Source organism: Somniosus microcephalus, chromosome 1 (assembly GCF_052327205.1).
Source record: "Somniosus microcephalus isolate GS21.2 chromosome 1, FLI_Smic_1.0, whole genome shotgun sequence".
Classification (NCBI taxonomy): Eukaryota; Metazoa; Chordata; class Chondrichthyes; order Squaliformes; family Somniosidae; genus Somniosus; species Somniosus microcephalus.
Window position 1 is genome coordinate 383,140,147 of NC_140987.1, and position 23,603 is coordinate 383,163,749.

The 23,603-nt window shown below is 42.4% G+C and overlaps 1 protein-coding gene across 1 annotated transcript; it reads left to right on the forward strand.

Annotated features, from left to right (window-relative positions):
• The first annotated feature begins 1,555 nt into the window (after positions 1–1,555).
• Positions 1,556–20,159, forward strand: rraga (Ras-related GTP binding A). The gene is made up of 9 exons (XM_085996659.1): positions 1,556–1,705; positions 8,931–9,030; positions 9,398–9,464; positions 10,575–10,797; positions 12,284–12,379; positions 14,480–14,602; positions 15,300–15,391; positions 15,955–16,070; positions 17,597–20,159. The coding sequence occupies exons 1-9, from the start codon at positions 1,679–1,681 to the stop codon at positions 17,692–17,694; spliced, it is 942 nt and encodes a 313-aa protein (XP_085852785.1). The 5' UTR covers positions 1,556–1,678; the 3' UTR covers positions 17,695–20,159.
• The last annotated feature ends 3,444 nt before the right edge of the window (positions 20,160–23,603 follow it).

Below are 23,603 nucleotides of genomic sequence, written 5' to 3' on the forward strand. Positions count from 1 at the left end.
GGTTTTGAATACCTCTAATGTCTCTTTTACTTCTTTTGTTCTATCGCAGCCCTGACTTCAATCTATTTTATTTCCTTTCCAGTTTTGAAAAAGGGTTTCGACCCGAAACATCAGCTCTAATTTCTCTCCACGGATGTTGCCTGGCCTGCTGAGTTTTTCCAGCATTTTCTGTTGTTATTTCGGATTTCCAGCATCTGCAGTATTTTGCTATCGTACACCAAGGCACTTCACTATAAATAAAGGAGAAGACCGAGGAAATATGACCAAAGATATGTGCAAAGAGGTTTTAAGGAGACTTTTGAAGGTGGGAATAGATGTAGCAAGGAAAGCGGTTTACAAAATATCCAGAGTGCAGGGTTGAAGGCTCTGGAATCGGTAGGCTAGATTTGCAAGAGTGGGAGATACAAGCTGAGGCATTGGGTTGGAGGAGTTTGCAGAAGTTGGGTAGACGAGGCATTAGTGATTTGTAAATGAGGGAAAGAATCTCCACTTCACTCCCACTCTGATCTCTCTGTCCTCGGCCTCTTACACTGTTTCAACGTAAGCTTGAGGAACAGCATCTCATCTTTTTTCGATTAGGCACTTTACAGCCTTCTGGACTCAACAGCGAGTTCAACAATTTCATATCATAACCTCTGCCCCCACTTTTTTCAAATGGCAGCTGTTGATGATTCTGCTATTCCCAATTACACTTATTCTCGCCTTTCCATTCTGCCCGGAGGGAATTCCTGTACAGACTGCTCCTGCACACTCTCCACTTTGCCATCTTCGTCTGCCATCCGGACACACCTTGGTGTGCCATCTTGCCGTCCGGCAGAGGCGGAGGTCCCCAATGGAGGGCTCTCTACGCAGGAGTCCTCCCTTTTTCTATTGGGGACTTGGCCTGGAGGGTGTTGCATGGAGCACTCCCGTGCAATATGGTTTTAAACAGGTTCACGGACTCCCAGGCCGCCTGCCTTTTCTGCGGCCTGGAGGAGTCCGTGTTCCACATATACATGGAATTTGAGAGGTTGCAGCCCCTCTTTCATTATTTGAAGGGGCTGCTCGTCGATTTTTGGCTGCACTTCAGTCCCACGCTCCTGATCTTTGGTCACCCGGTGCGAAGGGTAGTGGGCAGATCGTTGGACCTCCTCGTGGGACTGCTCCTGGGCCTGGCCAAAGTTGCCATTAACTGGTCCAGGCAGCGGGCGGTCGAGGGGGTCATTCAGCCCGACTGCCTGCCTCTCTTCCGCGGCCATGTTCGCGCCCGGGTGGCCCTGGAGATGGAGCACGCAGTATCCGCCAGCACACTCAAGGCCTTCCGCAACCGGTGGGCGCCACAGGGACTGGAGTGCATTATCAACCCGGACAATCCAATTTTAATTTAATTTGTTAAGGTTCCTTTAGAGTTTTAAGTTACAGATAATTTGTTTGATCACCTATCCAAAAGAGTACACTGGACGTAGAGACATCCCTGCAACACGCATTGGCAGAAAAATGCTTTGCGGCACTGTGGCAAATAGTCCCAAAGTGAACTGGGAAGGGAGAAGACGCGCCGTAAAGTGGTCGCTATGTAAATGACGTAAGAGACGCGCGTGACTGCGGCCTGTTGCGATCCAGAAGACTTGCAGCTGCGGTTGAGAGGTGGAAACAGTGCAGGGAAAGCCTGGGATAAATCAGGACATTCTGCAGGCGGGGGATGCCGAGCACAGCCATGAAGAAAAAGGTAAAACCCAACTATACGCTGCTTTGCGATATAGCGGGAGGGGTAACAGGAGGTGAAGAAAGAGCAGGACCGCAGGGTTACCAGGGCAACAGAATGAAGGCAACGGGGAACCCCCTCTTCCAGCCTCTCCTTTCCTCCAGCACCCCTCCCGTCCTGTAGGGGTAATAGTGGCATAAAGTCCTTCCCTTGTGGCAGTTACCTGGAAGTCAACATTCCCTCTCCAGGGGTATCCCAAGTAGGGTAATCCCACTAACTTCCTCCTCCCATGTCTGATTTGTCATCAAGACCAATTTCTTTCATTGCTGTAACATAACCTGCCTCCAAAACCGTAATTCATACTTTTATCACGTTGTGGCTGCACTTCTCAAATGCCCTCCTTTGCATCTCCTTTTCTGCTGCCATTCAGAAACTACAAACCACCCAGGCTGCTATGGTTCATGGCCTCAACCACTGTAAGGTTTGCATCCCCATCACCCTTATCTTCGACAAGCTTCACAGGTTTTATGTGTTCCAGAGAATGGATTGTTAAGGTCTTTACCCTAACTTCAATCCTCTCCAGAGTCTTGCACCTTTCCTTCCCTCTGAGTGATGATCTCCAACCCCACGGCCCTGTGTGTGTCCTCCAACACTGACTGGTCTGTATCTTTACTGTACCATTGATGGCTGCTGCCTCACTCATCGTGTTGCCCTCTGCAACTCTCCTTCCCCTGTCCCCCTTCCTCCTTCCCTCCCCCTTTCCCTCCTTCCCTCTCCACCCTGTTGTGTTGGAAATAATGAAACTTTCCTTGAGAGGGGAGTTTGCTGGGTGCCTTTAACAAAATCTGCTGGTAGTGATGACGTTAAATGCCAGCCCTCCTGTATGTAGTAAGCAGTGTGCTTCAACCATTTCCTATTTAGCATGGTAGGTTAAAACCTTTGCAATTATTGAGATGAAAAAATAGTTAAGGAGTGGGATGGCACAGCAATAAGACATTTGCGCTGTGATTTGGTCCTTACTGTTGGCAAAAAAAATAACCAACTGGCATCAGGATAGAATGGAAAGAGAAATCGCAAAGAGAGGATCAGAAGGTAAAGGAAGAAATGCAGAAAAGCAAACAATGGAAAAAGATGATCAGAAATAGAGAGATGCCAATCCTAACTGCAATTGAAAAGCAATGGGTGCTTTAAACATAAAAACATAGAAGATAGGAGCAGGAGTAGGCCATTCGGCCCCTTGAGTCTGCTCCGCCATTCAATGAGATCATGGCTGATCATCCAAATTCAGTACCCTGTCCCTGCCTTCTCTCCATACCCCTTGATCCCTTTTAGCCTTAAGAAATGTACCTAACTCCTTGAATATATTTAATGAATTGGCCTCTACTGCCTTCTGTGGTAGACATTCCACAGATTCACCACTCTCTGGGTGTAGAAATTCCTCCTCATCTCTGTCCTAAATGGCTTACCCCTTACCCTTGGACTGTGAACCCTGGTTCTGGACTCCCCGGCCATCGGGAACATCCTTCCTGCATCTAGTCTGTCTAGTCCTGTTAGAATTTTATAAGTTTCAATGAAATCTCCTCTCATTCTTCTAAACTCCAGTGAGTATAAGCCCAATCGACCCAATCTCTCCTCGTACGTCATTCCGGCCATCCCAGGTATCAGCCTGGTGAATCTTCGCTGCACTCCCTCCATGGCAAGAACATCCTTCCTCAGATAAGGCGACCAAAACTGCACAGAATACTCAAGGTGTGGTCTCACCAAGGCCCTGTACAACTGCAGCAAGACATCCTTGTTCCTGTACTCGAACCCTCTCGCTACGAAGGCCAACATACCATTTGCCGCCTTAACCGCCTGCTGCACCTGCATGCTTACCTTCAGCGACTGGTGCACAAGAACACCCGGGTCTCGTTGCACTTCCCCTTCTCCCAATCTATTGCCATTCAGATAATCTGCCTTCCTGTTTTTGACACCAAAGTGGATAACCTCGCATTTATCCATGTTATATTGCATCTGCCATGCTTCTGCCCAATCACCCAACCTGTCCAAATCATACTGGAGTTTCTCGGCATCCTCCTCACAGCACACACGCCCACCCAACTTTGTGTCGTCTGCAAACTTGGAGATATTACATCTAGTTCCCTCGTCTAGATCATTAATATATATTGTGAATAGCTGGGGTCCTAGGACCGATCCCTGTGGTAACCCACTAGTCACTGCCTGCCACTTGGAAAAAGAGCCGTTTATTCCAACTCTCTGCTTTCTGTCTGCCAACCAGTTCTCTATCCAAGTCAATACCTTGCCCCCAATCCCATGTGCCTTAACTTTACACGATAATCTCTTATGCGGGACCTTATCGAAAGCCTTCTGAAAGTCCAAATACACCACCTCCACTGGTTCTCCCTTATCTATTTTACCAGTTACATCCTCAAAAAATGCCAGTAGATTAGTCAAGCACGATTTACCTTTTGTAAATCCATGTTGACTTTGTCCAATCCTGTCACTGTTTTCCAAGTGCTCTGCTATTGCATCTTTTATAATGGACTCCAGCATTTTCCCCACTACCGATGTCAGGCTTACTGGTCTGTAATTCCCCGTTTTCTCTCTACCACCTTTTTTGAATAGTGGGGTAACATTAGCTACCCTCCAATCCATGGGTACTGTTCCAGAGTCTATCGAGGCTATGTCATCGCACCAACGCTCTTTTCGATCTTCCTTGCTGCAATGCTCCATCTCACCCTCAGTAAGCTCCCCGCTGGAGTGGAGCTAATTTACAGAACAAACGGGAAACTGTTCAACCTCCGTCGCCTCCAGTCCAGATCCAAGGTCGTCCCATCCTCTGTCGTAGAATTACAGTATGCAGATGATGCTTGCGTCTGCGCTCACCTCGGAGGTCGAACTCCAAACCATCGTAAACACCTTCACCGAAGCATACAAGAGCATGGGCCTTACACTAAACATCCGTAAGACAAAGGTCCTCTACCAACCTGCCCCCGCCACACAGTGCTGCCCCCCGATTATCAAAATCCACGACAAGGCCTTGGACAACGTGGACCACTTTCCATACCTCGGGAGCCTACTGTCAACAAGGGCAGACGTCGATGACGAAGTCCAACAGCGCCTTCAGTGTGCCAGTGCAGCCTTCGGTCGCCTGAGGAAGAGAGTGTTTGAAGACCAGGACCTCAAACCCGGCACTAAGCTCATGGTCTACAGGGCAGCAGTGATACCTGCCCTGCTGTATGCCTCAGACATGGACCATGTACAGCAGGCATCTCAAAGCACTGGAGAGGTACCACCAACGCTGCCTCCGCAAGATCCTGCAAATCCATTGTCAGGATAGGCGCACCAACGTCAGTGTTCTTGCTCAGGCCAACATCCCCAGCATCGAAGCTCTGACCACGCTCAATCAGCTCCGATGGACGGGTCACATTGTCCGCATGCCCGATACGAGACTCCCAAAACAAGTGCTCTACTCGGAGCTCCGGCACGGCAAGAGAGCCACAGGTGGGCAGAGGAAACGCTTCAAGGACACCCTCAAAGCCTCCTTGAAAAAGTGTGACATCCCCACCGACACCTGGGAATCCCTGGCCCAAGACCGCACAAAGTGGAGGAGAAGCATCCGGGAAGGCGCCGAACACCTAGAGTCTCTTCGCCGGGAGCAAGCGGAAGCCAAGCGCAAGGAGCGCACGTCAACCCAAGCACCCCACCCACCCGCCCCTTCAACCACCGTCTGCCCCACCTGTGACAGAGACTGTAGGTCCCGCATTGGACTAATCAGTCACCTGCGAGCTCATTTTTAATGTGGAAGCAAGTCATCCTCGGTTCCGAGGGACTGCCTAAGAAGATGATGATCGAATTTTGGAAGATGACCAGCAATGTATCTACTATTTCTAGGGCCACTTCCTTAAGTACCCAAGGATGTAGATTATCAGGCCCTGGGGATTTATCGGCCTTCAATCCCGTCAATTTCCCTAACGCCATTTCCCTACAAATACTGATTTCTTTCAGTTCCTCCCTCTCATTAGACCCTATGTTCCCCAACATCTCTGGGAGGTTATTTGTGTCCCCCTTTGTGAAGACAGAACCAAAATATGTATTTAATTGGTCTGCCATTTCTTTGTCCCCCATTATAAATTCCCCTGATTCTGACTGCAAGGGACCTACGCTTGACTTCACCGATCTTTTTCTTTTCACATATCTATAAAAGCTTTTAGTCAGTTTTTATGTTCCCTGAAAGCTTACTCTCATACTCTATTTTCCCCCTCTTAATTAATCCCTTTGTCCTCCTTTGTTGAATCCTAAACTGCTCCCAATCTTCAGGTTTACTGCTTTTTTTGGCCAATTTATATGTCCTCTCCTTGGATCTTATGCTATCCCTAATTTCCCTTGTTAGCCACGGTTGAGTCACCTTTTTTGTTTTATTTTTATACCAAACTGGGATGAACAAATTCTGTAGTTCATTCATGTGATCTTTGAATGTTTGCCATTGCCTATCCACCGTCAATCCTTTGAGTGACATTCCCTAATCAATCCTACCCAACTCGTGCCTCATACCATCGTAGCTTCCTTTATTTAAATTCAGGACCCTAGTCTCTGAGTCAACTACTTCACTCTCCATCTTAATGAAGAATTTGATCATATTATGATCGCTCCGACCCAAGGGGCCTCACACAAGATTGCTAATTAATCCTTTCTCATTACATAATACCCAGTCTAAGATACCCTGATCTCTAGTTGGTTTCTCGACATATTGGTCCAGGAAACCATCCCGTATACACTCCAGGAATTCCTCCTCCACAGTATTGTTACTAATTTGGTTAGCCCAATCTATATGTAGATTGAAGTCACCATGATAACTGCTGTGCCCTTATTGCACGCTTCTCTAATTTCCCTTTTAATGCCGTCCTCAACCTCCGCATTACTGTTTGGAGGTCTATATACCACTCCCACTAACGTTTTCTGCCCCTTGGTATTTCTCAGTTCTACTCATACAGATTCCACATCATCAGAGCTAATATCCTTCCTTACAATTGTGTTAATCCACTCTTTAACCAGCAATGCTACCCCACCTCTTCCTTTTTGCCTATCTTTCCTGAATATTGAATACCCCTGGATGTTGAGTTCCCAGCCTTGGGCACCCTGGAGCCTTGTTTCCGTAATCCCAATCATATCATAGTCGTTTACCTCTATTTGCGCAGCTAATTCATCCACCTTATTACAAATGCTCCTCGCATTAAGACACAAAGCCTTCAGGCTTGTTTTTTTCACGCTCTTAGACCTTTTAGAATTATTATTTACTGTGGCCATGTTTGATTTAAACCCTTGATTTCTCCGACTGCTACCTTTGTTTTTCTCCTTCCTGTCCTTTGCTTCTATCCTTGTTTCCCTTTCCTCTGTCTCGCTGCTCAGGTTCCCAACCCCCTGGCATTTTAGTTTAAACCCTCCCCCAGAGCACTAGCATTTAGCTGACCAGTGTGGATTTTACCTATACATGCCCATCAGATTCAAAGCTTCTTGTGTAATAGTGAGCAGCCAGCAGGTGTCTGCCACCTTCCTGATTCTGTGCTTTTTTTTTTAACACACTAAGAGAGCGCCTTTCCAAGGGCAACTGCTCCAGAGCTCTGCAGCAAGGAGAGTGGACAGCCAACATGACCTCTTCCAGGCCCCAATATCTCCGTGTGCCCCGTGGGAATGTGGGTTGATTTTTTTTTCATTTTAAAATTTGAACATTTTACAGTAAATAACATTTACAGAGCTCAAGTCTCAGCTTTGTACAAAGTCACAAGCCCTCATGCCTACAAGGCAGGGGTCCCAGTCTCTACAAGCTTCTTGGTCGTCTTCACTTGTTCATCCAGATAGTGGGTCTCCAGGAACCTGATTCTGTGCTTACTGGTGTCCATTATGAAGTTCTGAGAGTTAGGTTGTGGCAGGTACTGTATTAAGAAGCAATATGAGACTAGTCCTCCTTGCCTAATTGTAGTATACAGCCAGTAGCAGTTGTGTGGGTTCTCTGATCCTTCACAACTAACTGATGTTTAAATCCATCTGCTAATGTTCAGTCAGGGACCCTGAAAGCCTTGCATATTTTTGTTAATTAAGAAGCTTGTGTTTTAGTCAGATTTACAATGGATATATTGACTTTAGCAAATCAGTGAAGAGATGGTAAATACAGCTGCATTGAGTCAAATGTAGACCAAATCGTCACTGTTTTTATGGTGAATGAATAAGCCAACAACAACTCGCATTTATATAGTGCCTTTACTGTAGAAAAAATGTCCCATGGTACTTCAGAAGCATAATTAAAAAAAAAAAAAATGGATGTTGAGCCAAAGAGAGAAATTCAGAAAGATGACCAAAGGCTTGCTTTAAGAGGTGGGCTTTAAAAAGGGCTTTAAGGGAGGAAAGGAAGGTGGAGGTGTTTAGGGAGATAATTCTAGGGTGCGAGGCCTAGACAATTGAAAGCATTCTCGCCAATGGTGTGATGAAGGGATGGGGATGCCCAGGAGACCAGAGTCTAAGGAATGGAGAGTTTGGGGGTGAGGGGGATGGGGATTGTAGGGCTGAATGAGATAGGTCATCAAGGGATTTAAACACAAGGATAAGAGTTTTAAATTTGAGGCGTTGGGGAACCCAATGCAGGTCAGTGAGGACAGGGGTGATGGGTAAACAGGTTGTTGTGGGGTAGGATATGGGCTGCATAGTTTTGGAAGAAGAAAAGTTTATGGAGGGTGGTAGGCTGGCCAGGAGAGCATTGGAATAGCCAAGTCTGGAGGTCGCATGGATGACAGTTTCAGCAGTTTATGGGCTGAGTTGGGCCGAGTTATGGAGGTGGAAGTAGGCAGTCTTTGTGATGGAGAGGATACGGGGTAGGAAGCTCAGCTCATGGTTGAATAAGATGCTGAGGTTGCAAGCAGTCTGATTCAGCCTGAGACAGTGGCCAGGGAGTGGGGTGGAATCAGTGACAAGAATATGGAGGGGGGGGCGGTGGTTGCGGGGAACAAAGGCAATGGTTTCGGTGTTGGGTGGTGGAAAGGTAGAGCTGGTAGAAGCTGTGTCGTTGTGTGTACTAAGTTGCACCCTAATAACTCAGCCTTGCCTGCATATCCACATGTTCTTTCAATGATGTGAATTAAAAAGCAGATCTTTCCTGCCAGGTTAAAAGAGAGTGGAACAGAATCAGATGCTTATGCTTTTGAGTGTCATGTTACATGCCCATTGATTTTACCATGATGTTGCTTTCTTTCACTAGGTGCTGTTGATGGGAAAGAGTGGGTCTGGTAAGACCAGCATGAGATCCATTATTTTTGCAAACTACATAGCCAGGGACACACGGCGTCTTGCAGCTACAAGTAAGTACTGTGCGAGATCAGAGCTTGGGAGTGAGAGGAAACCTTTAAGACTGTAAGAAAACTGTATTCTTTAGCACACAGTGGCTGTAAAAGTAATTCAGTTAAAGAAAATGATTACATTTTATTGAGGTTTTTTTTTTAGACTGCTGTTTGATATACTGATCTGCATTCTACATCCGTTACAATACTTTTAATTTAAATGCAGCCACAGATGATATATCAAGAACTTGTAGAACTTGCCAGTATAGAATAGCTTTTTGCAGCAGCCAATGTTAAGCCATAAAGGGCTCCATGATAAGAGTACTTTAGATAGTGTAACATGATTATCGTGTTGTGGAGTCTGAAATATCTCTTTTTCTCTTTATAGTTGATGTGGAACATTCACATGTCCGATTCCTGGGGAACCTGGTCCTGAATCTATGGGACTGTGGTGGGTAGGTGTTTTATTATACAATTAATGATAGAGCAGAAATGCTCCCTTAATTTCCTATCTCTTTTTTCTTTCCTCTGCCACCCCTCCTACCCAATTACATTTCTCTGCAGTTTTGACAGGGAAGATCTGGAACTTATTTGGACACTTCAGATTAAAATAAACAAAATAGGGGAGTGTGATACATAAATGGAATTCAACACATACTGGAGAATGTTGAGCTGCTGCACAATGAATTTGACAAAGTATCACCCGTAGACAAAGTAGCTTCCTCCCTGCAAAAACAAATGGGCAGTGCGTACATTGCAACATTCCAAACACTAGGAAAAGTTAAATACTGTAAAGTGGTATGTATGTAAAGGGTACTTTAAAGTGAGATACAGGCTGTTATTTAGTCAAAGGGATTAAGATAGTTTATTTGTAGGGAAGTGGATGCCTGAGAATAACATTGTTTTGGCTTTGCTGAAAAGTCTTTTTCCCTTTGTTGTGATGGCAGTTGTGACAGATATTGGGACTTGCTTTACCTTTGGTGTGTAATTGGGTCCTCATTGAAGGAGTATATTAGCATGTTAATTTCTCAAAGTTTATTGAGTGCTCATCTATAGTTAATAATCCAATCAACAGCCGATTTTTTTTTTTTAAAGTATGGGATTTTTAGCTCTAATCTTGTGGTCCTAACATTTACGAATCATTCTTGTTCTGCAGTGGCGGTTTTATGCCTTTTAATTAGTTTACTAGCTTGTAACCTCCTATTTCTGTTCATCGGGTATAATAGAATCTTATACCTTGCATAACCAGAATTATTGTTAAAGTCTTACTGCATACTGGCCGATCTCCTGCCGCCCCGCCCTGGTGCAAACGAATAATGACAAAAACTTGACACGAGTGATGAAGAGAGTGATGGCAAGAAGTACCATTTTGGAGATAGGAAGTGCGTGCAGATATTACGATTATAAATACGCTACCTTGATATTCAGCTAAACTTTCAACTCTGTTTACCAAATAATCACAGGTGGGAGGGGCGGTTGAGAGAATCATTGTTTGCTTTATCCTTGGAGTGTTGTGGCTTGCTGTTTTTTTTAGACCAATGGACATGTATTTTTTTAAATTTCAGCCAGGATACTTTCATGGAAAACTATTTTACCAGTCAACGAGACAACATATTCCGCAACGTGGAAGTTCTTATTTATGTCTTTGATGTGGAAAGCCGTGAATTGGAGAAAGATATGCACTACTACCAGTCATGCCTGGAGGCAATTCTTCAAAACTCTCCTGATGCCAAAATATTCTGCCTTGTCCACAAGATGGATCTTGTGCAGGAGGATCAGCGTGACCTGGTAAGCTGAGGCTAGCTGCCCATTTTGTAACTTCTGCTAAAGCAGGGCAATATTTTACACCTTCCACAAATGTAAAGAATCACCACACTGGTTAGTGCAAGAGCCAGCACCTTTCTGAGGCTTGGGTTTCAACTATGCGCAATAAGTTTGATAGTTCCAACTTAATTCTCAGTTGGTGGAGACCCACAGCACAAAATGTTCTGTAATTCAACACAAATAGGATCTAAGTTGGTGGTCTCGCTTAAAGCTTAGAAAGATGACTGGTGTTGGAAATGGAAAATGTCATACTAGTGCTCATCTGCAGTTAGGTTTTAAGCTCACTGTTAGAAAAGTGAGACCCTCTCGGAATCTACCTTATGCTATGCCTGACTTGGGAGTACCTTGAAGCTGGTGCTGGATGTTGGAGATGGAAAAGAGTTTGATTCTTTCACTGATATCCCTCAGTTTCATGACCCCAAAAAAACTTGCCAGAATACAATTTGGCAATGTAGTTCTAGTGCAACATTGATGAAAGTTAAACTTTCACAAAACAGTAGCTAAATACTCATCTAATTTTTATATCTGAGATTGGTAGATTTGCTTAAAGACTGAGGCCTAGAAATTCAGTGGCCTGCGCCACCAGTTTGCGCCCAAAGAGGGCACTCAGTGGCTTTTGCGCCACTGGCCACACCTACCGCGATATTTAGCGGGGCACTAATGGCGGCGTTAGCCTGTACCGCTGCGCCCCGCTATCGCCCCGATGGCCATATTTGGTCGCGCCCGCCTCTTCAGCGCCGGCCGCAAATAGCGACCGGTACACAGGGGCCTACCTGTGGCGGTAGTGGCGCTAGTTAAGGTGGAGGTGCGGCCGGCCGCTTTTTCGGCGCCCGCTTGTCCGCACCTCCGTCCCTGGCCTCCTACCCCCCCCCCCCCCCCCCCCGCGGCATTGCCGGCTGTTTCCCGAGAGCCCGGCACTTCTCCTTGGTGCCGGGCTCATTTGCCGGCACTCGCGAGCGGGGATCGCGCTGTTGCAGGCACCTCCCCCTTAACAGTGGGAGGAAGGCCTGCAGTACCGCAGCCTGCCGTGCCGCAGCGTGTGGCGCTGCGGCCCTTAGCGCGCCGATATTCAGTTTCAGCGCCCCAAGTGGGGTGCGGGAAGCCTCGTTTAGCGGCCCGCTTCCATTTGGGGCGCAGAAACTGAATATCCGGATGGCGCAAGTGGCTCCGCACGCAGCGGTAATTCCGGCGCCCAGGCGAGCTTGGCGCCCCAAACTGAATTTTTAGCCCTATACGTTTTTGTAGTTTTGTCACACCAGTTCCCAGCATTGTAGTTGCCTAATATAAATTTTAAATTAATTCCTCAGTTGGGATGGAGAAATGAGATTAGAATAGACAGCTTCAGTTGATGAGCTAATGCAGACATAATGGGGCTAATGGCCACCTTCTGTGCTATGAGTTGTTCAAAGTCTGTACAAATTTACTTTAATTTCTTGCTTATACTTTATAGATTTTTAAGGAGCGTGAAGATGACTTGAGGCGCTTGTCCCGTCCTCTAGAATGTACCTGCTTTCGAACCTCCATCTGGGATGAGACCTTGTACAAAGTAAGATTCCATTTAAAGTGACAAGAACTGCTAACAGCGTATGGATCATAAGAAATTCAGTTTTATTTTTGCTGTGTGGTTTTTAAAGAATCCCATGTCCCATCTGTCTGGTGCTTTATCACGTTGCCCCATATGTATTTTGTTGGGGTAAAAGAGAAGTCTTCCCTCCTCAAGCGGACCCCCTGAGATAAGGGGTCGACACTTGCCCTATAGCAACTACGAATTCACCAGACGGACACCTTGGATAAGTTTCACGATCTTTATTCATGCATATGCATGGGGAAAATCTCAGTCTCAAATGCGTACAGCAATTATACCCTAACTTGAGGCGTGCACCCTCCTTCTACAATCATTGATTGGTCTACAGAATAGGCAAAGGGCTGTGTCCATTCGATGCCCCTTATCAGGGAGGTTGCTGAATGGTTCACAGAAACCCATCTTTACAGCATTCGCGGGCTAATTTATCTGTTCCTGCTCTGGACAGGAGTGCTTACCTCATCCCATCCGTATGTCCTGCCTTATCTTAAGCAAGGACAAAAGACCAGCTTATTAGTTTTACAGTTCCTGTCTTATCAGGGTTCTACATTCCTAAACAAGGATAGGAGACAAACTTATTTTCCACTAATTTTAATTCTAAGAAGTTATAGTTACTTCTAACTTTTAATTCTAAGAAGTAATTTTTGTCCCCTTACATATTTCTTGAATTTGGACAAATTCAAACTGACTTTTATGTAATGAAAGATTTCAGTAAACTCTAATGAAAAGAGAAGGCTGAGAGGTGACCTGATAGAGGTCTTTAAAATTCAATTGGATAGACATAGAGAAGATGTTTCCACTTATAGGGGATTCAAAAACATGGGACCATAAATATAAGATAGTCACTAATAAATCCAATGGGGAATTCAGGAGAAACTTCTGTACCTGAGTGGTAAGAATGTGGAATGCGCTACCACAAGGAGTAGTTGAGGCAAATAGCTTTGATGCATTGAAGGGGAGGTTTGATTAGCACATGAGGGAGAAAAAGAATAGAAGGGTGTGCTGATAGGATTAGATGAAGAGGGGTGGGAGGAGGCTGGTGTGGTGCAGAAATGTAGCATAGACCAATTGGGCCGAATGACCTGTTTCTGTGCTGTAGACACGATGATGTAATGTACTAATGAGAGGAGTCAGCATAGATCACACACACTACTTGTCAATTTGCATCTTTGGGATAAGATTGTAAAACCTGACCTTGTTGAAATCATTCACTTTAGCCTCATAAGGGAGCACACCTTTCCCTCTGACAGAGTGAAACATTGCTTTCTCTTTCACTGCCGTAACTGCTGCACTCCTGCACTTTTGTGATGTGTAGTTGAACTGCCGTGAAATAAATTGGAGAAGCTCTGTGTGCTTGGAACCACAGTTGCTGTATGGAAATTGTCTGGTCAGTTTAAGAGGAGGTGGAATGGTGGTGGATAGCAGGATCCTTAAGCCTCTCTGGATGAGTAGTATTCCGACTGCAACTGTCAAAGTGCTCGAGTACTAGCTTCATTCACATCTGACGAAGCCTTGAATTTATGTAATAAAAATATTTCCCTTTTTTAAGGGAAAATGTCTGATCTTAGCCAGGGTGGTGGTAGTAGTGCTGCAGTTAGCCTCTGCTTCTGTCTAAGAAGAGAAACAATTCGCAAAGGTTCTTTGTCCTGATCGCTATCCAATGACTCCTGTTGGAAAGCGCACTTGTGTGGAGGTCATGTAAAGATGTATTGAACTTGGCTTTACATAGGCCTATGCCGATTACCCTACCAACGTTCAGCACCTTCTGGAGAGGAGAAAAGGGGGGGAAATAGGTAACACAAAAAATTGAAATTGAAAGCCTATCATAACTCTACAGTACCATCATCAAAAAAGATGAGTGCTTTCACGTTTATGAAGATCAATATCGTTGCTAGCAGGAAGATAGTTGATTTAATATCCTCTAAATAATGCAATAAAAATCTATTCCTAAATAATGCAATAAAATCTATTCCTAATGGTGGAAGTAGTATTTTACATCTATTTTCAGGTGTTTTCATTAAGCCATTGGTATTTTCTAACACTCATGAGATTTGCTTCTCTTAGGCTTGGTCAAGCATTGTGTACCAGCTGATCCCTAATGTACAACAACTGGAAACCAACCTGAGGAACTTTGCTCAGATTATTGAAGCTGATGAGGTGCTACTGTTTGAAAGGGCCACATTCCTAGTAAGTGCTGTAGATTTTGTGTTTTTTTTCTATGCCATCTGATGGTGTTGATTTATAGTGATGTGTGGTTCCTCAGGTGCTGGTTACCTCCTGATATCCTGATCATCATTCTTCATATATGAGCCTGGAGAGTGAGTGTTGGTGGCTATTTGACTATGGAGCCAAACAGCCATGGTGGGATTTGAACTCGTGTTCTCTTGTTAGTCCAGGCCTCTAGATTGTTAGCCCAGTAACATAATCACTATAATATCGTACCCAGTTTAGCGAATTTATCCTTACTCTTATGTTTAATTCAGCTAGCTCAGACTTTTGGGTGCAGTGACTTTGTTAAGCTGAGTTTTCCCTCATGAGGTCACCTTATAGCTGTGATTCAGTAGAAATATCTTAAAAAGACCGTAGTTACAAAGAAGTATTTTAACCTTCTGGTAGCACATTTTGTATGAAAAGCACAAACCAGTCATGAGAAAGAGGTTCTGATTTAGGTCTTGATCTTTTAGTAACATTTGTAAAGTTCTGCTGTTACATTTTTGCATACTTCAGTACACTGATCACAATAACTGGATATGGGTGTATTTGATGTAAAAAAAAAAAAAAAAAAAATCTTTCAATAAAATGTTTTAATCTAGGTTCTTTTGTTTGTCCTTGGATAGCAGTGAGGTTTTCTGATTGCATTTTATTTTTCTCATAATTTTTTCAGGTGATCTCTCACTATCAGTGCAAAGAACAGAGGGATGCACACAGATTTGAAAAAATCAGCAATATTATTAAACAATTTAAGCTAAGCTGCAGGTAAGCCTCTTTGTCTGTAGAGCAGGAATTTTTGTGCTCATCAACATGAGCTATCGGTGCTAGGAATGTAGCATAGCTTGTTTGTCAGTACGGAGCATTCCTAAATGAGGTATGGCATGGATTAGATGCAGGTTAAAGCTCCCTCTGAACCATCCACAGTGTGTCTTACTTTCAACCTCAAAAACCTGCCCTGCCACATCAGTGTAACATTTCAATGTTCTGCAGCAGCTATCATTATTTCCTCTTTGTGTATGTCTCTACCAAATTAAGATTGAATATGGGCTTTTTTTCTGTTTAGGGACTATTAAAACTCTGCAGCTAAAACTAAGATGTTTGCAATCCATATTCTGATTTGACAAGAATGCATAATAATGCCGTAAACCTGGTCATGATTAGTGATTGGATCCTGTGAATGACTGTCCAGAGCCATTGCTTCAGTAGCTATTTGTTAGAGATACTCTGGTCACAAATGGAAATGGGGTGGAGTTTGTAGAAGTTATTGCATTCATTGTCCTTGGTGTTGCAGCATTTAATTAATATGTTTTGCATACTGCTCTCTCTAGTAAACTGGCTGCATCTTTCCAAAGTATGGAAGTTAGGAACTCCAATTTTGCAGCATTCATTGATGTCTTCACATCTAACACATATGTGATGGTAATCATGTCAGATCCCTCTATACGTAAGTAGCCAAAATTCTTTCCAATTTGTTTCACTTATTTTTATGCAGGTAGTTAAATCCTTCATGGTATTCCTTTTATTTGCTGCAAGTGACATGATACAAGATTTTTTTTGTAACCAGTTTGGATGACTAATGCAAACTAACTCAAGATGGTGAGGTATGAGCTGTAACTTTTTAAATAAGTACTGGGGTTCAGGAAACCGACTGAGGTGTTAGAAGAAATTTTGACTAGGAGATGAGCGACGTTAGAGATGGAAGTAGGCGGTCTTAGTGATGGATATGTGGTCAGAAGCTCAGCTCATGGTCAAGTAGGACGCTTATCAAATAGGGAAATATGACTATACTAGTGATCTATAGGAAAATAAAAATTTTGCCTCTGAGCTTCCATGGATGGATGTGTATTGGCTACAAAAAGAACTGGTGGCTTCACATCTTGGAGTGGCCTGAAGGTATAATGATAGGATAGTCCGGGGACTTGATTGAAAACTACCTCGAATAGCTGATAATTACTTTTTTGTTGCAAATTCTCTATTTTGTCACATGATAACCCATTTGTTTTTAACTGGTTAACTTGTAAATTAAAATAGTGGATAAAGGCATTTCATATGAACTCAATCATTTATCCACTAATTTTGCAAACAGTAACTTCTATGTTTTGATTTTAAAATTAATCTCACAATATAGTATAAAAATGGCACTCTCAAGGGAAGTAGTGGTCCATTCAGGCTTGCAATATCAGACTTGCTTTGTTTGAGATGAGTACTATTGTCATTTCCCTTTATCTTTCATCCTACCAGTTATTCTGCCCTTTCATTAACAAGTAACTCTTCAAAATTAAAAATGATTGACATGAGAAGTAGGTTGGTACTTTGGTCAGTGATGCAACATAATGCTCTAAATATTGTACATTGTTTCCTTCTGAAACTAATGGAGTTCAGAAACTTGCATACACTGGAATGGACTAAAAGTTAAGTAGTTGTTTTGGATTACCCCCTGTCCGTTATTGATAGGGCAAGGAGACTGCTGAATGTATCCTTCATCAACCTATTTAATTTGATACTGTCCCACGGAATAAATTCCAGCTTATGAAATCCTCATCTTTGAGGCAGTTCATGCCTTTGCCCAGGTATTAACCTTTTAACTTTGAGATTTTTTCCCCCTCTACATACCTTTCCTTGTTGGTGCAACACACATGATCTCTGGTCAATAGTGTGGATGAGTAACCTGCCTCCTCCCTTCTCCACAGCCTTTTCCGGTGCTGTACTGGAAGTGGCTGCTAGCAGGTTCAAGAACAGCCTTGGGGTAATGCACCTCTCCCTCTCCCCATGGGAATCTCTTTCTGTTGTGGCAAGGCTAAAATCAAGAATTTGTCAATTTTGGACCATTGAGGACATGACCCCTACTAACTGTCACTGCAACTACTACTGCATCCCTTGATTTTAATGATTCCATGTGTGTGTGGGTTTTAACTTGCAGCGCTATTTTTCAAGTATTGAATTAACTGTTTTCTTCTAAACTCTTTTCAGCTTCAGCAGCTACACTCATCAATATTCGTAATGCCCGGAAACACTTTGAGAAGCTGGAGAGAGTGGATGGTCCCAAACACAGCCTTTTGGTGCGCTGAAGGGCAACTTTATTATAGACTGGATATCAGATGGGTGTACGACAAATTGATATTTCTTGATATAATTCTTTATATCGTGTCTGTTTTTGAGTAATTTGCTGCAGTTGTCACATTTTTTGTGACCTTGAGCATCTTGCCACGTATTTCGTGTCATCTTCTGAAAGCAGCAGGACCTCTTTATTCCAGACTCTGCTTCAAAACTCTTGCAATGAAACATTTTACCTGGTCCCAGTAGAAGCTCCATTTTTATGGTAATCCATGCAGGAGCTGAAACCTTTTGAGAAGCGCTTTGGGAGTCTGTAATAACTAGGTTTTTGACTTAAAATTCTGCATGTAAAATATACCCTGTCGTTCTCTTTCTGACCTGACAATCTAACTTGTGTTTTCTTTCTCCCCCTCCAAAAAAAATAAGCGCAATACACAATATTTGTATCTGTGATGAAAATCCTGTCCAAGAGGAAGTGATATCACTACTTATTAAGGAGATGTGAATATAATCACTTCCTGTAATATTTATCCAGTGTAAGTGCTGAAACGAATGGCATGGCTACTTTCTTCCACCCATTCCCCCCAAAAATTGAGTTTTTGTGTTTCAATAAAATATGAAAATGTATGCCGTTTACCTGATGTGCTATTTTTCTTGAACCTCCCAAGATCGTAGCTTTTTTTAAGGTTGAATTATCTGTTGCCAGAGCTGTTTGTTGCATCATTGCACTTTCTCCTCTATTCCCACAGTTGAGTTTGTCTTTGGTGGGTTGGAATGAGCTAGCGAGACTTCCTCTTTTCTTCCAACCTTCCCTAGTTCTCATGAGATGGGAGAAGCTGTGGCCAGTCTTCCTGGGCTGCTCTTGCACAGTTCCCAGCATTTGATGTGCAGATGTCAGGGAATGGATTCCCTGCCAGTTCCCTATTAAAATAATGCAAAGAATTTAATGAAATCTGTTTCAAAATCAAATCCTGTTGTGTTGAACTATTTTAGGGTTACTCTGCAGCATTCATTTTGTCAGTTGCTCTTTCCAAAGCTAAACCTTTTAGCTGACTAGAAGGTTACGTGCATCTTTGTGTAAATGATTATGGTGATTTTGTTTCTGCTGACTTTTTTGTTTTAAACCTAAATATTAATAGATTGTTTAACCCATGTGATTCAGATATTTTGTTTGCAAGTCTCACAGGATTGGTTCTCTGTTCTTCCAGCTGCACATGGCGATAGTTCTGTTGTGGTCTATTGCATTTTCTATTGTCCACTCCAGCATTCAACTTTAAAAAGGAAAAAATGACCTAAATAAAACAAAAAAATCTTTAAACCATATAATCAATGAGAATGAATAAGTGTGAATTTCTTTTCTTACACAGATCTTTGACTATTCACCATGAAATGTATCACTCTTTTCACTTTGGATTTAATTTTTCAAATAGTTTCTATTGTTCTTGGTGTAAACTGGTGAGGATGTTATTTTGGGTGGCAGCCTTGTAATTTTTAAATGTTCTCATACTGAAAATGTGTCTGAGGGGGAAGTGAGATCCTTATTTTAAAACTCCTCCATACAGTTGCCACTTTAAACCCTAAACTGAGTGTTATATGGATTAAAATGTATTGATCCTGAGTTCACTTCTAAGCACAAACACCTAATGTGCACATACAGGAAACTTTGTGCTATCCGGCACTGACGGGACCGAGCTGCTGCCGTTCCCTCAAAACTGCCGTACACTCCAGAGCTAGTGTTGAAACATACGGAAATTTTCATCTCCGTATGAATCAACAAACCCTGTTGCTTAGCAACAGCCTCTAAACAGTCGGCAAGCGTCTCTGTAGCGTCTCTAGCTGAAGCTGTTGCTTAGCTACAGACGTTGCAGAGCTTGACTGTTCAAAAAAAGCAAAGAAAAGAAACGAAAAGAATAAAAAACGGCTCCTGATTTTTGCCGGTGCCTCCAGCTTGCCGGACGGTTCGCCTCCGGATAACACACAGTTTCCTGTACTGAGAAATGTTTGGATTATTGGGTGCAGAATGTTCTATTACAGAATGTACCATTTTCCAGATGTTTCTGCAGTGTTGATGTTTTCAAAAAGTGCAGGAGACTCTGAACTGGGTGACATTTGGGAATATTTTGAAAAGGTTCAGAGGTGATCTAATTGCAGCTTTTTTTGCACATTCCCCTCCCAAATCCTACTTGACATTACTACACATACCTTGTGGTTTAATGTAATTATTGGCTAGTTTTACAGTTCAGTCATTTCCTGATGCATACACTGTATAGTCAACTACTGATTCTTTTTGGGTTGTTGGAGTGGGGGCAGGGAAAATGGTTTGTTCACATTTCACTGCTGCAGACCAGTAGTTGATTTCTCCAATATGATTGCGGGATATTCTTTTGTTTAAAGCGTAGATGGTAAATTTCTGCCATTGTTTTGGAAAAAAAAAAAATCTGCATTTCTTTTGTATTTCAATAAAGTAATATAGAAGTGGTGTGTGGTATTCCCTTGATGTGTTACTTTGATTAGCTTGTCATCCAAGTTCCCAAGATTGTAAGTGGTCTGCTGCCAGAACTTGTTGCATTGCTACACTGCCTTTGTCCTCCATTCCACATGCAGCATTATATTGTTTTGCTGGGTTGCCCCTCCCTCACCCCAGGTGGACCAGCCTGGATCATTCTAGCACACTTCCAAGCACCCTGGTGTGCAGAAACCTGAGAATGCATTCCATGCTGGAACGATCAACATGGTTAATGACAATTACCTCTAAAATGGAGGGCAATCAAATATCGTCAGTTTCTAATGCCAATTCACTATTATCCTGGCATACTGCACACCAAAATTTTGCTGTTCAGTGGCTGCTTGTATGGATCTTAAATTGAGTGTTTTTATATCTGAGTTAATTGGAAGCGTGTAGAGTGCAGGAATGCCCTCTGCATGTGTTCATTTTAATCATGTAAGAACTTGGCTTGCATACAGAAAATGAGTTTATATTTCTTTAATTGTTTCTCACTTGATTCTTTTGCCTCTATTTTCCATGGGCATGCCATTTGATAGTGATGTGCAGCTGGAATGGTATCATGTTGCCTGATCCTGCCTTGGGTAAGACCTCATCATCTTGTCCTCTAAGACTGCATTATTGGATCCTTAAAGCTTTACTTGTGCAAAGTACTTCCACTCTATTACTAACTGATGCTTAATTGAAAATTTTCAGATGTTGATCAATTTTAAATAAAATATATTCTACAATTTCCTCAAATGGTTGCATGTATTGGAAAGCAGAGACAGGTTTACCATTCTGCAGCTCAGAGTTCGGCAGCAACAAAGTTTCTTCCTTCTCCATTAGGTTACATCTTCGATAACTATCCTACCCTACTGGTCTTGGGGGTGTAGGGGGAGAAAGAAGGAGGCATTACAAACAAAGTCCTTAAAAATGTGTGTGTGTGTAATACAAATATATATACGTGTGTGTGTGTGTCTATGCAAAGAGCTTGAATTTGTGCCGCGGAAGCAAGCTGATCTGCTCAAAACTGCTTTGCAAGCAATTTGCACACACAAAAGATTGTGTTCTTTTCAGCAAATCCCGTACTGCATCTTTCACTTGCTGTGGCAGACGCTCCTCATTGGTTTTTTTTAATTTCTGATTTTTTTTTGGATTGCAAAAGCAAAGCTTGGAGCTTTTGGAAATTACCTACATTGATGAGACAATAGATCAAGCAATGAAATGGGGAGGGACAGAGGTTGCATTGGTTGGGTTAAAGAAAGGCAGAATAAAGCTAGATGAATCTGTTGGGGTACAGCTTTCTCCTAACATTTTTAACTTGTGTTCACAGCAAAAAAAAAAAAAAAAAAGTTTAATAAGCAGACCAGGTTCCAATGAGTCAAAACCTGCACTCTTATGTGAAATGAGCATACCACAGCACACATAAATTGCCCCTTATTTATGGCATATTGTACTGGAGCTATACAAGATGCACATGTTCTCTTGGCTATTCAAAAAGAAGTACCAGACTCTTCTGGCTAAAATTAATAGATATATGTACAAGTAAGATAATTATAGAAGCAGAAAAAACCGCAAGATACTGATGGTACAAATACTTAGAAATCCAAGATCGAATGAGGCTACAAGGGGTTTAAGTATTTTCTTTAGAATGTTTTTTTTTAGATGATCCAATGATTTACAAGACTATTGGAGGAAATGATCATTCATAGACTTCCTGATGTAATGTTTATACGTGGGCGTGGAGCTATTCCTACTCACTGCATGAAGTGCAAGAATCCATGCCAGAAACTAAGCTGAAAACAATTAAGTGAGCAACCATTGGCAGTGCCTTTTGTAATATGATTTTACATTGTTTTTAATATGGAATGAAGACAACAGTTAATGTAGGAATTATAGTCAAACAACATGAGTAGATCATAATTGGTTTAAACTGTATACTTGCAAATTATTTCTTTGATTACAATGACACTCAAATAAAGTCAGTTCAGGAAGAGCAAAGATAGAAAACAGGTTGCTGAGATCACATTGGAAATGGATGATAATGGAACAGGACACTGATTAGGATAATGTCTCTATGGTTGTGCGAGTTCAGCAATCTGATGACCTAAGGGTTATAAGATGCCCAACAAAGTTAAACTCAATGTCCTAAGGGTCACCAGCTAAAACTGGATGACTTCAGTATAGTCACAAATATAGGCAATGAAGTGACTATAAAAAGGGGAGCAAATCTCTTGCTATTTGTCACTTTGGGAGAACAGGGGACAGCATCCTAACCCAGCTGAATGTCCCAAGCGTGAGTATGCAGTCAACTGCTTAATTGCTGCTTGTATTAGAATAGGTCTATTGAGTCTTGTTAACTGTAACAATGTTGTCTCTAAGTGAGTTTGCATGGACTTTGATTGTTGTAGTATTCAAACTAACATCTCGAGTTAATTAGTAAGTGGTTGTATTTAATTAAATCAAGTCAGTGATATAATAAAAATTATTAACCAGATGTTTTGAGTGTTTTGTAGTCCTCGAACTTGTATTGGTGGTAATGATAAAGGCAATATGGATATATGACTTCTATATAAACCCAACACCTATTATGTCAACAGGTATTAATGGTGAAACATGAACTACAACAAGTGTGTACTCACCTCCCACCTCCCCTGGACTGAGTCAGGCTTTCAAGATAATGAATTTCTCCCTAAGCTTGCATTCTTTGACTCTTGCTAGCAATTGAAACTGGTTCTATGCCGTGGCATTTTTTTTGTCAATTCCAATGGCCTTCAAATGATCAGTAATTTGAATATTCCCTAAAATCAAGCTTCTGCATTGGTTAACTTGATATAACTGCTATAGATCATAAAATCTGCCTGCATCTTGCAGACAAATGGCCTCTGGCTTCTATTTTGCAGGTTGTTAATAAATGACAGCTTCAATCTTTAAATATTTCTAAAATATTTTTCCTGTTTAAGATCAGAAAAAAACCACTTTGAAGCATGACAAAAACTCTGCTTTCGTTGGAAAGCCCTTATGATAGAGGACTGATAGCTCCAGGGAAATGTAATAGTGCCCATTGAACCATACCCCAGCATAGGTCAACACCTTTCGGAGAAGCAGGAATGCAGTGGAGGGTACACTGAGTATACCTACTCTTTATGTTTGGAGGCAAGAGAATACCCACTTTTTATCAGCATGGAATTACATAGAATATTAAGGCTATACTGAGTATATTGGCTTTTTAATTTTGGAGGCTGAGATCCTGGGTTCAAAAGCACAAGATGGCAAATCACACAAGGTCAGGGCAATATGAGCAGCAATCTTTAATGTAAAGTTGTTTGATAGTTACTGTAAGGAACTTTTTTTGTAGTGTACTGTTATATTATCAATTACTCAATTTGAGACAAAAGCCTAGAACTTATTTTCTGCAATATTAGCAGGTGAATGCTT